General features: G+C 38.9%; 1 protein-coding gene across 5 annotated transcripts in view; it reads right to left on the bottom strand.

Moving 5' to 3' along the window:
* AMOTL1 (angiomotin like 1) overlaps nt 1-14058 on the bottom strand; it is a 244964-nt gene that overhangs the window by 17868 nt on the left and 213038 nt on the right. For all 5 annotated transcript variants that reach the window (XM_031961026.1, XM_031961030.1, XM_031961028.1 and 2 more), the window contains 2 exons: nt 13554-13703; nt 1657-1847 (listed from right to left, as the gene is read on the bottom strand). In XM_031961026.1, coding sequence (XP_031816886.1) covers nt 1657-1847; nt 13554-13703 — 341 coding nt within the window. The remainder of the gene's footprint in view (nt 1-1656; nt 1848-13553; nt 13704-14058) is intronic.

Genomic DNA, 14058 nt, shown 5'->3' with positions numbered 1-14058 from the left:
CTGGGCTTATACCCCAAAGAGTTATTAAAGGGACCTGTATGTGCCAAAATATTTGTGGCAGCCCTGTTTGTAGTGGCTAGAAGCTGGAAAATGAATGGATACCCATCAATTGGAGAATGGTTGAGTAAATTGTGATACATGAATGTTATGGAATATTATTGTTCTGTAAGAAATGACCAGCAGGATGAATACAGAAAGGCTTGGAGAGACTTACATGAACTGATGCTGAGTGAAACGAGCAGAACCAGATCATTATATACCTCAACAACGATACTGTATGAGGATGTATTCTGATGGAAGTGGATTTCTTCGACAAAGAGAAGATCTAACTCAGTTTCAATTGATCAAAGATGGACAGAAGCAGCTACACCCAAAGAAAGAACACTGAGAAATGAATGTAAACTGCTTGCATTTTTGTTTTTCTTCCCAGGTTATTTTTTACCTTCTGAATCCAATTCTTCCTGTGCAACAAGAAAACTGTTCTGTTCTGCACACATATATTGTATCTAGGATACACTGTGACATATTTAACTTGTATAGGACTGCTTGCCATCTGGGGGAGGGGGTGAAGGGAAGGAGGAGAAAAGTTGGAACAGAAGTGAGTGCAAGGGAAAATGTTGTAAAAAAAATCACCCAGGCATGGGTTCTGTCAATAAAAAGTTATAATAATAATAAAAAAAAAAAAAAAAGATAATAATGCAAAAAAAAGTATGGGCTGAATTTGATGGTCTGTAAGGTTCCTTTCAACATAAATATCATATAAGTTTCAACTTTCTCTCTGGCTGAATGAATGTTCAAATGATGCCTCAAAATTATTGTATTTAAAACTGAGCTCATCAGCATCTTCCCCAAAGCTGCTATTCTCCCTTTACTTTGATATTTCTGTAAGGGCACCTTCATCTTCCTCGATTGAATGCTTACTCATCTTTGATTCTTGCCTCTTTCATCCTCCATATACAAAGCTGAAAAGCCTTATCAATTCTATCTTTGCAATAGCTTCCCCAATAGGTTATCTCTTCTCTATTCTCAATGTAACCCCTTGTATTCTAATATTCAAGTCCTTCCATAACTTTGGGTTTTTAGCCTCAGCTCATATTACAGCCTTCGTTGACTTCTCTATTTTGATAGAGATTAAAAGATTTGCTCAGAGTCAAATCAAGAAGCTCCTCCTACATATCAGGTGCTGTGCTAATCCCCGAGGACACAAAGAAAGGTCAAAACAGCCTCGTCCCTTAAGGAACTCACAATCTAATAAAGAGACAATTATAAACTACTAGGTACAAATAAGACATACTCTAGCTAAACTGGGGATAATGACAGAGGGAATGCTAACTAGCACTACAGGAAAGGATTCGTGTACAGATAGAATCTGAGCTGAGACTTGAAGGAAACCAAGAGATGAGGGGAAAGAGAATTGCAGGCATGGAAGAGAGCCAGTCAGAATTTAGTGTGAGAGACGGGAAGAATTTATCACAAATTTATCTTAGAACAATAAAATACAGTCTTCGAGCAAGAAAAATTAGTACTTTCATCATGTCAACAGAGTACTTAATCATCCCTCTGGGAGGTGATCTGAGTTAATCCTCAATAACTTCCTGACCTTGGTATCTAAATTCAACTTCCCCTACGTGTATCATCAGAAAAAATGGGTCTTACCTCTCAGCTGCTGCCGTGGCAGCAGCATTCATGGCAAAGTGTCGGATGGTACTCTCCTCCAGGTATTTCTGTTCCCACTTGGTCATGTCAGCTTCCAGGGCCAAAATCCTCTCCTCCTTTTCCCTCACAAGCTCCATAAGTGCTGGGGCATTGTGGTCTGCTGTGTTGCCTGACTGGCCATTTCCATGTCTCTGGAGAGGAGACAAAAATAATAATCTTGATGCTCCAATATACTCCAAGACAGGTACTATAACTTCCTTCCATGTTAGCCACCCTTAGAGATAAGGCAGCACACGATCCCTGCATGCACAACTGTAAGTACTATCTACTCGTAGAGAAGCACTTACACAAATGACTATACACACTACAAACCCATGTACTCCCTCCTCTACAGCAACATACAACCAACATGCAATTTCCACAGATACAAACCCATATCCACCAAGCTCCCTCATGAACCAACTCCCTATCCTGATCTGAGGTCACAAGACTATAGATCTGGAGAGGCGGAAGGGACCTCCCTTCTCATGTTACAAATGCAGAAACCAAATCCCAGAGAGATTAGAAAACATAAGAGGCAGGTAGGACTTGAATCCAGGTCCTTTGTCTGGGTTCCATTGTACCATCCTGCTTCTTTTGTCAGTGATAAAAACTGGCATGGTGCTGGGTAACCAAGAGGACCTGCATTTGAATCTTGGTTCTGATACTTATTTTCTGTATAACCTGAAGCAAGCCTCAGCTCCTGGAGAGCTAGACAAGATGAACTCTAAGATCCCTGCCTTCCCTAAATCTGTGGTCCTAGTGACCCAGAAATGGAAGAAATCTCAAATCTTCAAATCCTTCCCTTTATCTCTCTTCCATGGCCTTTCACCAAATACTACTGAATTTTTCTTCAGAATTTTTCTTGTATCCTTTCCTTCATATTCATTCTCATTGTTCCATGCCCTCATAATCTCATACCTAAAATACTATTCTGCCCCCCTTGAGTCCAGGCTTTCTCACGTATTACTGCCAAACTGACTTTTCTTAAAGTACTACTTTAATGATATCCCTCCCTTGTTTAAAAATCTTCAATGGCTCCCCACTTTAAACTATATCAAGTCTAAACTCCTTAATTACAATTGTTCCCCACCACACATCTTCCTTTCTAAACCAGATTGCTCTCAATGTCCCAGGTCTCATAACTACCATATCCTAGATCTTACACATACAATGAGTTATCTCATTCCTTTGCTCAAAAACCTTCAATGGTTTCCTACTGCTTAATGAACAAAGTTCAAACATATCATGCCTGTCATGCAAATTCTTCAAATAACTGGTAGCGCCTTACTTTTTTTTAAGCAGCCCTTTATTTCAGGGTTAAGACAGAGTTTTCCTTACATTTGTCTCTCAAAGCATCCCAAATATTCTTTCCACACAACGAGGCACTGAGCAAATGCTTATTATTCATTATGCTTCCTTCGTTCTCATCCCTTTGCTTTCATCATTTTTGTTCTTTTTGCTTCCCTTCTTCTGCCTACCCAATCTTACCTACTCTTGCAGGCCCTAATCAAATTCGTTTGACTTTTGAGCTATGAAATATTCTTCAAAGTCTCCAGCTCTAACTGATCTGCCTCCTCCCTGAACTTCCCTATTTTGCATCAAACAAGTGAACTTTTAGTTATAATCTGTTGTATATGGTTCATTATTCCTACCGTTTTCTTAGTAATCTGTAGGTTCCCTGAAAGCAGAGGTCATTCTATACTTGTATATCTCAAAATGCTAAGCATGGCTGGATATATACTCTGTGTGCAATAATGAGTTATTGTTTGAATAATTGACACACACACATCTTCATCCCTCCCCAATGGCAGAGAATCAGTCACAGAACTTCAAAGCTGGTAGGAACCTTTGAAAAGTAGCTACAATGAAAAGGACAAGGGTCTACAAGTTTCAGGTTCCATGCCTAGCTTTATCACTAACTGTCTGCCTCAGGTGAGAAATTTAATTTCTTGATTTTAGGTTCTTTATCTTAAGAAAGAAGGAGGATAGACCAAGAGATGTCTATATCCTCTTCCATAGTGTTATTTTATCTGCCTCTCTGCAATTTGATATTTTTATATAGTTCTTTTTAAAAATTTATTTTATTTAAAAAACAAAATAAGAAAAAAGAGAAAAGGAATACAAAGCAAAAGAAAACACGTCATGTGACCAGCAGAACATCAGGAAGGATTCAAAATATATAACAAAAAATCACCAGTTCAAGGAAGTATATCTATTAGAAGAAATTATATTTGCAATTTAACACTGTGAAAGGATCTTAGGTCAAGCATTAAAAGGAATCTCAGAGGCTCTCTAGTCTAATTCCTTCATCTTACAGATGAGGTTCTGGAACATTAAGTGATATGCCCATGGCAGTAAGCATCAAAAGTGGGAAATCTCTCCCACCATATCTAATCCTGGCCCCTGGGGTTAGTAGGGCAAATCAAATTCCCCTTCTTCATCATGTTAGCTTTGAATACTAGAAGACAAACATCATCTCTCTCTTCTAACTTAAGCCTCCAGACTTCTTTTCTTCAGAGTAAACATCCTCAATTTTTAGCCCACTTGCTGTGCTGGCTGACCATTCAGAAACTTCACAGGGAAACTTAAGTTGGTGAGAACACAGGCAAACTGCCAAAGTAACAAGAATAGGAATTCTCTCTCCTTTCCATGGGGCTGAGATTAGCCTGTAAGAGAAAGTAGAATAACACAGTAGCCCTCAACGTCACCACCCCTCCTCACCTAGCTAACTGATACAGGACTAGGCCTTATTGTCACTGAAACAACTGGGTCAGCTCTCTTCAATTGTAACTGCAATGATACCACTCCTCCCTTCCCTATTCACAACACAGATGCCATCAAGGTTTCCAGGGAAGCAAGGAAAAGGACAGTGGCAATAGCTATGAACTGAAGCTATTCAGTCTTGAATTTTCGAAAAACCTGTCATGTAGTTTGGAGCTGCATATATAATAACATCATCCTATTCCTAACCATCTCTTTTTAAAAAAAATTTTTTTTAATAGCTTTTTATTTACAAGTTATATGCATGGGTAATTTTACAGCATTGACAATTGCCAACCTTTTGTTCAATTTTTCCCCTCCTTCCCTCCACCCCTCCCCTAGATGGCAGGATGACCAATACATGTTAAATATATTAAAGTATAAATTAAATACAAAATAAATATACATGTCCAAACCATTATTTTGCTGTACAAAAAGAATCGGACTCTGAAACATTGTACAATTATCCTGTGAAGGAAATCAAAAATGCAGGCGGGCAAAAATATAGGGATTGGGAGTTCAATGTAATGGTTTTTAGTCATCTCCCAGAGTTCTTTCGCTGGGCGTAGCTGGTTCAGTTCATTACTGCTCCATTGGAGCTGATTTGGTTCATCTCATTGCTGAAGATGGTCAGGTCCCTCAGAATTGATCTTCATATAGTATTGTTGTTGAAGTATATAATGTTCTCCTGGCCCTGCTAACCATCTCTTAATGGGAAAATATGGTAGAAAGAACACTGGGTTGACAGTCAATGTTCTTTTCATTGTATCTTTCCATTAAGAGAGGTCATTATATATGTGGCCCCAAATTACAAACCAGCATTCAAATCCTACCTTTGATCCTTAGTGTTGGTATAATGCTGGGCAAGTCACTTAGCCTTACTGACCCTCAGATATTTTTTACGGTAAATTTAGGGGTTTCAACTAGATAATCTTTTATGTCCTTTTTCTGCTCTAAATCTATAATATTTTGATCCTCACAAATCAAATCCCACCCAGGAGCACAGAATAGCTTACTCCAGGCAATGGAGAAGGAAAAGATACCCCAGTCTTTCTCTTTGCTTAGTCCAAATTGTATTTTTCAGGAACCCTAAATCTACGAGTCCATGGGCAAAATGGCCTGCAGAGATCCATGTTAGTTTATGGGAACTCTGTGGTATTAAGATCTTCATTGGAGCTGAAGCACCAACCACTCTGGGGCTTGGGCTGAGTTCCACAGTTGGCTACCAGCCTTGGCATCTGTGGTCAGTACTAATTTAAGGCAAGACAGCCATGAGATCAAAGCTATACCAGATGTTCCCTTGAATGCTGGAGAATGTGGATTCCCAAACACAGAAGGAGATTCCTTTGCCCTGGTCCCACCTGCTCTTGAGAAGAGGGGCATGAACTCAGTTCCAGGAAGAGAATCACTTTCCCCAAACCCTATTTAGGTGCTGCTTGGAAGGCTTTTTTTGTCCCACTCGGTGTGGAGATAGAAGGACTGCTATTCTATATTTCAGGGACTAATCCTAGAAGATATTTAGCTACCAACTGAAGCTGACAGGGAATAAACAAGGTTACACAGCTTCTGAGAAGAAAGGACCCCTAACCCTGCAGGGGCCCCAGAGATGTCCACATGTGGAGATCTCTTCATGTTTATCAGAACCCCTTTGCAGAGAAGTCTAGACAATACAATCCCTTATAATTACATGGCACTTTGATTCTAAAACACAAGACCAGAACTTCCAGGGGTGGAAGATAAAGTCATGTATTGGAAGACACTGTGTTTCTATCATCAGACAGAGAATGGAATATTGCCATTTGCTGTTATGGACTCAGAGGAAAAGGATTTCAATTCTAATCCTGAATCCAGCAATATTTAATTCTATTACCCTGAGCAAATTATTTATCTGTAATTCAAGTTTCCTATCTAAAACGAGAATAATATTTGTCCTGCAACTTCAGAATGTTTTGTGAGAATCAAATGAAAAATACACATACGCAGCTATATAAAGGAAAATTACAAAGTGATATATAAATGGTAAGGTGGCACTGGATTTTGTTTTGTTGTGTTGGACAGAAAGGAGAAGAAAGAATGATAAACCTATCTTTATTGGGAACTCCCTGAACAGACTCTCTAGCAGAGCCGATCAGTAATTGCTCCATAACTTAGAGGGTACTTAAGGCATTTGCAGGTTGGGACTTGCTCAGGATCACCCTTTCTATCCACCATGCTATGCTGTCTCTCAAAGATATTATTATTATTATTGTTTTTGTTAAGAGTGATCATAGAAATACTCAAAACTAACAGATTTCAGCCCTACCATTTAAAAGCTATTGACCATGGATTTGACCTCTGTAAACCTCACTTGCTTCATCTATAAATTGAAGATACCCATTAACCTTTGTCCAACACAAAGCACCATCTGAAGGTAAGTTCCTATGGTTATGGTTTCTATTTCACAGATGAGAACAGAGAAGCTATGCCTTTCCCAGTGTCATACAGGTTAAATTTGTGACAAAGCTAAGAAGACAAAGAACCAGGCCTCTTGATTCCTATTCCCTGTACTGTTGCCCAGAACTAGTAGAAATGATTATATTTATGCTCCATTCCTTCTGTGGCTTGGATTATAAATAAAACATCCCATTCTGAGTCATCACCAACTTTACTTTTCCATCCAGTCCCTCCATCACCCTAGGGAGAGGTGGAAGGTGCTGCATGAATACAAATATAACAAGTTTGGACAAAATGACTGTTCCAGATGAGCTGCTTTCTACCTAGAAACAACCCTCTTTCAGTTTCCTCATTTGTGGAAAAAAAAAAAAAAAAAAGACTAAACAATCCCTAAAATCTATGGGGTCTCTAAAAACTTTATGATTCTGTGACTTATTTTTCAAACGGTTCCTTTGAAAGACCTAACTGTTTTTGTAATGTAGGGCTTTGGGAAGAATCAGAAGTAACTCTTATGCTGTTTGTCACAAAGCAAAAGAGAGAAAAGATTGTTGTCGGATAAAAAACAGAAATCAGTGTCTGAACCAAGTTATTTGTTGCTCTCCTTAGAAGAGAAGATACAGTTCAATAGCTGCTCAGTGCTCATATAGCCATTTTCACGATGTTTTCGAATGTCACCTGAAGTCATATGCTCAAATTTCCATGCCAGCCAGGATCCCTAGTGATCCATCCTATTCCCTAGATTAACAAAGGAATTTGTGTGATACCTATAGGAACAGCTGGACAGTTGAACTACAATGACTGAATCGAATCCTATCAGAAATAGAATAGTAAGGAAGGAATGGGCTTAGGAGTTCCCTGAAGAGCTCATTCTTCATAATGTCCATCCCTTCCTCCACCTTTTTTTTAAAGACACAGAAAATCTCTCATGTGACCCAATTTAATCTGACTATTAGACATATACCCCAAGGAAGTCAAAGACAATACCAAAGGTATGATATACACTAAAATATTCATAACATCATTTTGTGTGATAGTAAAGAACCAGAAACAAAGTAGTGATGCATCAATTTGGGAATGGCTAAAAAAAAGAACATCATTTTATGTTCATTGATCTTGGGCTAGAAAGGACTTTAGAAGCCGGCTGGTATAACCCCCTCATTTTATAGAGAAAGGTAAGGGATTTGCCCATGAGCATATGGTCATAAGTGGTACATGCCAGGACTTGAACTTGGGTTCCCTAACTTCAAGTGTAATACCCTTTGCAATGTCCTACCCTGATTCAAATGTATTTATTATTGTGCAATAAGAAATGAGGATTATAAAAATTTTAGACAAACATGAGAAGGTGTGTCTGAACTGTGGAAGCAGAGTGAAATGAAAATATCCAAGAAAACACTAAGTCCAAAGAGCAATGAAAATGAAATGATTGCTCCAAAAAAGCTGAGCATAGAAGTAACAGAAAAACCCATGAAGATCCCAAAGAACAGAGAATAAAACCCATTTACTCATGCACAGTAAGGAAGTTGGAGGTGGGGTACTGATCTAACAGGATGATAACTAAACAATAATAATAATGGGGTACGGTGAGAAGAACACTGAATTTGGAGTGGCGTGGCCTGGGTTTCAATTTCATGGCTATTATTAATTATCTATATGACTTTGCACATAATTACATACACCCTTTTGTAAACTGAGGGAATTGGACTAGATGATGATGCCCAAAGTTTCTCCTAGCTAGCTCTAAGTCCTATGTTTTGTGTCATCCAGATGAAAATTCATCTTTTTTTCAGAAACTTTATAAGAAGTTATCATCCCTTTTTAGTGAACCATTCCAATGTTTAAGAAGATTTATTGCTAGTAAAGTCTTTCTTACGTCTCATCTAAACCACTCATATCACAGGCTAAGCTGATTTCATTTTCATTCAACCCATTTATGAAGTGCCTGCTATATGCTAGGCACTAGGGGAGAGTCAAAAGACAAATCTGATGAGATCTCTACTATTGAATAACTCACCACCTATGAACATGACCTTGAAACAAATGATGCCACACATCCTACTTTCATATTAAAAGAGAAGCTACGAAAATAAAACCACAGAAAAGGGATCTCTCTCATAGGCAGTCCGACAGAAAGAAAACTCAAGACATAGGAATCAGTGTTCAAGGTTCCTCTCTGTCATTGGTTAACTAATGGGCAAAGGAACTTAACTTTGCTGTGATTTCATTTTCTCATATTCAATGAAATAATGCTTAGGAGGTGTCATGGACAGAATGTTGGCATTTGGCAGATTGAGTACAAATCTGGCCTTAGACACTACAAAACCCTAGTCTTAAACTCTATGTGCCTCAATTTCCTATCTGTTAAATAAGGGGCTTAGTTCCAGCTCTACATCAATGATCTATGATAATAATGTCCATATTCTTCTTTCCTACTTCATACAACAAATTTGGGAAATGACTGAAATAAGACATGGAAATTATTATAGATTTTTAAAAACATGCTGTTTTTCTCTTCTCTTTCATCTCTATTTTCTCTTTCCCTCTACTCCCACCTTTGAATGATACTGAGGACCTGCTTTGTCTCTCATTCAGAGCCTATTAACTGAAGCTGTCATGAAAGAGAAACGTTTTTGTACTACTCTGGTTTCTCAACTGTCTCTTTCTGGTTCCTAACTCCCTGCATTTCTATCTTCAATGGGGTTGGGAAAAGCTGAGGGAAAGAGGGGGGATGAGAGGAGGACATACCAGAGTGGTCTAGGGTATGCCACTGGAATTGAGCTGATTCTCAGAGTCTAACAGACTCACCAAACTACTTCTCTTATCAACAAAGTCCACACCTCCATTAATTCCCCAGAATAAAAAACTGCTGTTCCTACCAATTTGGAGGGGTCAACCAGAGTGCCCAGCATTTATAAAAGGGCTGCCCTGGGAAATCAGAAGTTCCAAAGTGCAACCAGGCCTTGAAACAGATCTTAATGTGGAGCCTAACTTAAACTACAAAGATTCAGTAAGCTTTCTAAACCGCTCTCAAAAAATTCCATGTAAAATCATGCGCCTCACAGGATGTGGACAGTAATATTGGTCTTACTGTTGTTTTGGGGGCAGAGGGGAAAGGGGGCCTTTGTGTTATATTTAGCGTGACACTCAGCCCATTTTTAGAAGAGGGGGAGAGATGAATGAATGGCTCTTTGACACAGTCAATGGAACACTAGAAGGCAAAGAAGCAAGGTTTTGGTGTGCACTGGGAAAAGCCTCTCAACAGTCAGCCAGCGCCAAGAAGCTCCATGGCTATGTAGGAACACACAACGATGGGTGAATTACGTGAGGATTCAGTTTTAGTGGCCATCTCACACAATCTCCTGGGGCAGGAGAACCCTTGGGTGTCTTTACAAGGAAAAAGGATAGACATTTTATATAATACCTACTATGTGCTGGGTGCTGTACTAAGTGCACTGCAAATATTATCTCATTCAGTCGGATGAACTGTTTCTTATTGACCCTAAATTCTTAGGTAAACATTAAGTTCTGACCATTTGCAGGCAGGTTGTGGTAATTTTACATTTTCAGCTTGTTGTTTTCCAGATAGATCCAGAGACTATAACCTGGGCTCCGTAATGTCTATTTGAGGTGTGATTCATGTGTAACCACTCAGACATTTGTATAGTTGTGCCCGTTGGGTCCCCTATGCCTCCAAAACTCAGCTCAAATCCTGCCTACATTATGAAGACTTCCCCGATGCTCACAACTGTTAAGTAACTATCTATCTTCCACTGGAACATTAGCTATTTGAGAGTAGAAACTGTTTCATTCTTTGCACTTGTCTCTTTAGTTTTTGGAACATAGTACAGCTTTAAGAAATGCTTACTGATTTATTGACTATTTGTTAATAGGCAGTCAAGAGGCAGTATTGACTAACAGATAAAGTGCTGGTCTTATAGTCAAGAAGACCTGAGTTTGAATCTCATCTCTGATAATTTTTTATCCATATGATCCTAGACAAGGCACTCACCACTTGTAGCCTCAGTTTCCTCATCTGAAAAGAAGAATAAAAGCAGCTACTGTAGAGGGTTATAAAGATGAAACAAGATTATATGAGCAAAGTGCTCTGTAAACTGTAAAGCCCTGTATAAACTTCATGTATTATTTATTTAGAGTGAAGGGGAAATCAGCCAAAGTCTTGGCTTTCTGAAGCAAGGGAAAATCTTGAGTATTTCATGAACGTTCAAGTAGAGAAATGAATACTCCCCATTTCTATAAAATAAAGCACATATTATTCCTTGAAGAGGAACTGGGTCTCTGGTTTTTGCTCCATGGAAAGATAAAACTTTTTTTCCTTCAATAATTCACATGACAGTCACAAAGAGTTGGGGGAACCCCGCTAACAATTCCAGAGTCCACATCCAGATCTCAAGCAGGGTGATTTTCCTGTAGGTTTTGGGTCTGAAATCCCCTTCCTCTGATGACCAGCCAAATGCTTTATTTGTCAACCTTCAGGGCTCAGCAGGAGCATTTTCTGAGAGGGAAGGCATGGAGGACAGGGGAAGATGAGCATGCTGTGTTATTTATTCTCTGAGGCTTTTGAGGCATTTCCAAAGGATCTTAAAAACTTCTCATCTCTTTGTTACAAAGGCATAAATGGAAACATAGTGAAAATGAGAAGACTATTTACAGTCTCTTGAATATTTACATAGCATAACTGGAAATAAATCTAATTTAGACAGTATAGGTACTATAGTTATCCCTTTCATATTGTGACTTTTCCCCATGATGGTTTTGATATATCATGGGTCTGCATAAGAAATTAAATGGGAATTAGGAGGGAGTTTTGTAGAAGCTGAAAATAACATGCAAAGACTAGCTAATGACAGAAAAAGTTTAGAAACTCAGAAATGTATAAAATATATGTATGTTATTATATAATATCAACCTATTTCATCTTTTAATATTGTGAACATCCCATAAAAGAAAAGGAAAAAAAATCAATTTTTTTCTCTGGTACAAAGGGAGGGCCAAAAGATTTTATGCAGATTTCCCAGACTGAGGTGGTACTGCACCCCTAACTGTGGAAGGATAATTATAGTTGTTTTGGGGAGGAGTATAGATATGATTTTATCAGGGTAGAAAAGTACCAGTGTGCAAACTCCCTTCAGTGATGCAGATAAGGCCCACTATAGGGGCTTAACAATTATCTAGGGTACTGAGAGGTTAAGTTACACTTGCTCACACTCACATAGCTTCTGTGTGTCTAGGGCAAAACTTAAACCAGCTCTGCCTAATTTCCAAGGGTACCTCTCTATAAACTATGCCATACTGTTTACCAAATTTCTGTATACCGTCTCAGTAAAACCTCATAAGGATCTTGTATAGAAGGAAAAGCCCAGTTGTAGTTGCTTAGGGTACTGAGACGTATTCTTAGAATTTTGCCACTAAGAGCACATTATATGCCGCCTGCTTGTACACTCAACACTGTTCCCTCCAGTGACTTACAATCTAGCTGAAAAAGAAAAAAATGTTTCCAAGAAAACAACAAATAACAAGAGACTTTAATTAAGTGTTACAGATGCTATGAGACAGATTATAAGTACTGCAGAGAGAAGAGACAGGTTCTATACTAGTGGGGCAAGGTCCATGAAAATAAAATGATGGAGGTCTTTTATTTTCTGAAAATATCCTCCTATACCCCTTCCTTCTGTAATATTCTCCAGAGCAAATTTCATGTAGCTCCAATCAGAAAGCCAGGCTGGTTGCTATTGGTGTTTTTAAGTTTTTACAAGCACTTTGGTAAAAACCACTACAAAAGTGCAAATCTCCAGAGATCCCAGGGTATTGAACTTGAGCTTCTGGATTCTTCACTCAGTCATAATTTACTATAAATATCATAGACACCTACCCAACAATGCAATAGAGGTTGGGTTGGAGACTTTTTTTATCTTTAGTAAGGATTTATTCATAACAATCTTACATTCACAGCAGAGGAAGAGCAGAAGGAACATTTACTTACATTCAATACTGAATAAAGTGATAGTTGAATATAGAATCATTCATTTCTTTACCTAGTCAGTCAGTCACAATGTCCAAGCACTATGCTAAAGGCTATAGATGCAAGGACAAAAACAAAAACAGTCCCTATCCTTGTGGAGTTTCCATTCTGCAGAAAGTAGACATGATTCTTTTGAGTTAACCATTCTGAAAAATTAACTGATAGTTCTGCTGAACTGTTTTTTAAAAAATCTATTTAATCTTCCCTTTTAAAGAAGGGAAGTTCTGATGAATAAGGGATAATTGGAAATTAATGTGAAGGAAGGAAGGAAGGAAGGAAGGAAGGAAGGAAGGAAGGAAGGAAGGAAGGGGGGAGGGAGGGAGAGAAGGAGGAAAGAAGGGAGAGAGAGAGGGAAAGAGGGAGAAAGAGAGTGAGGGAGGGAAGGAGGGAGGCAGGGAGAAAGGATTTGTTAAGTGCCCAAGATATGCTGTCCTCATTCTACACTTGGCTTCCCTGGACCTCAGTTTCTTCATCTGTAAGATGAGAGGGTAAACCAGATAGCCTCTGAGATCAGTTCCAGGTCTTGATTTACATTACTTAGGATAGCTGAACAATCCCATATACCACCAGCTCGTGTAAAACAGGAACCACAAATGCTGGGAACCTATGGTCAGCCTCTTACCTGCTGCATCCTCAAGGCCTCTAACTCTCTCTCCAGCCGAGTCCTCAGCCTGCGTTCCATCTGCTCTCTCTTCTCACATGCAGCCTGTAGTTGGGTCAGGGCCTGTTGCAGCTTCTCTACCTTCTCCACATAAGCTTGTTTCTTCCGTAACTGAGGGGAAGAGAAAAGAAAATGAGACAAAGAGGGGTTCAATTCCATGCACATTTATAGCATTTAGTAAACATCTACAGTGGACTGTGTTGCCAGACACTATACTACTAAATGCTAAGTGTACAATGATGAAAGACACAATCCTAACTTTCAAAGAACTTACAATCTAATGGAGATCAGAACATATACACAAGCAAGTAAAACTGCATATGAGCAAAGGAAAAAGTAGTCTTTAAGAATCTAAGATAAGGAGCATCTAGGTAGTGCAGTGGATAGAGCACCAGCTCTGAAGTCAGGAGGACCTGGTTCAAATCTGGTCTCAGACATTTAACACTTCCTAGCTGTGTGTGACTCA

This window comes from Sarcophilus harrisii, chromosome 3 (genome assembly GCF_902635505.1).
Source record: "Sarcophilus harrisii chromosome 3, mSarHar1.11, whole genome shotgun sequence".
Classification (NCBI taxonomy): Eukaryota; Metazoa; Chordata; class Mammalia; order Dasyuromorphia; family Dasyuridae; genus Sarcophilus; species Sarcophilus harrisii.
This window is presented reverse-complemented; position numbering and strand designations above follow the sequence as displayed.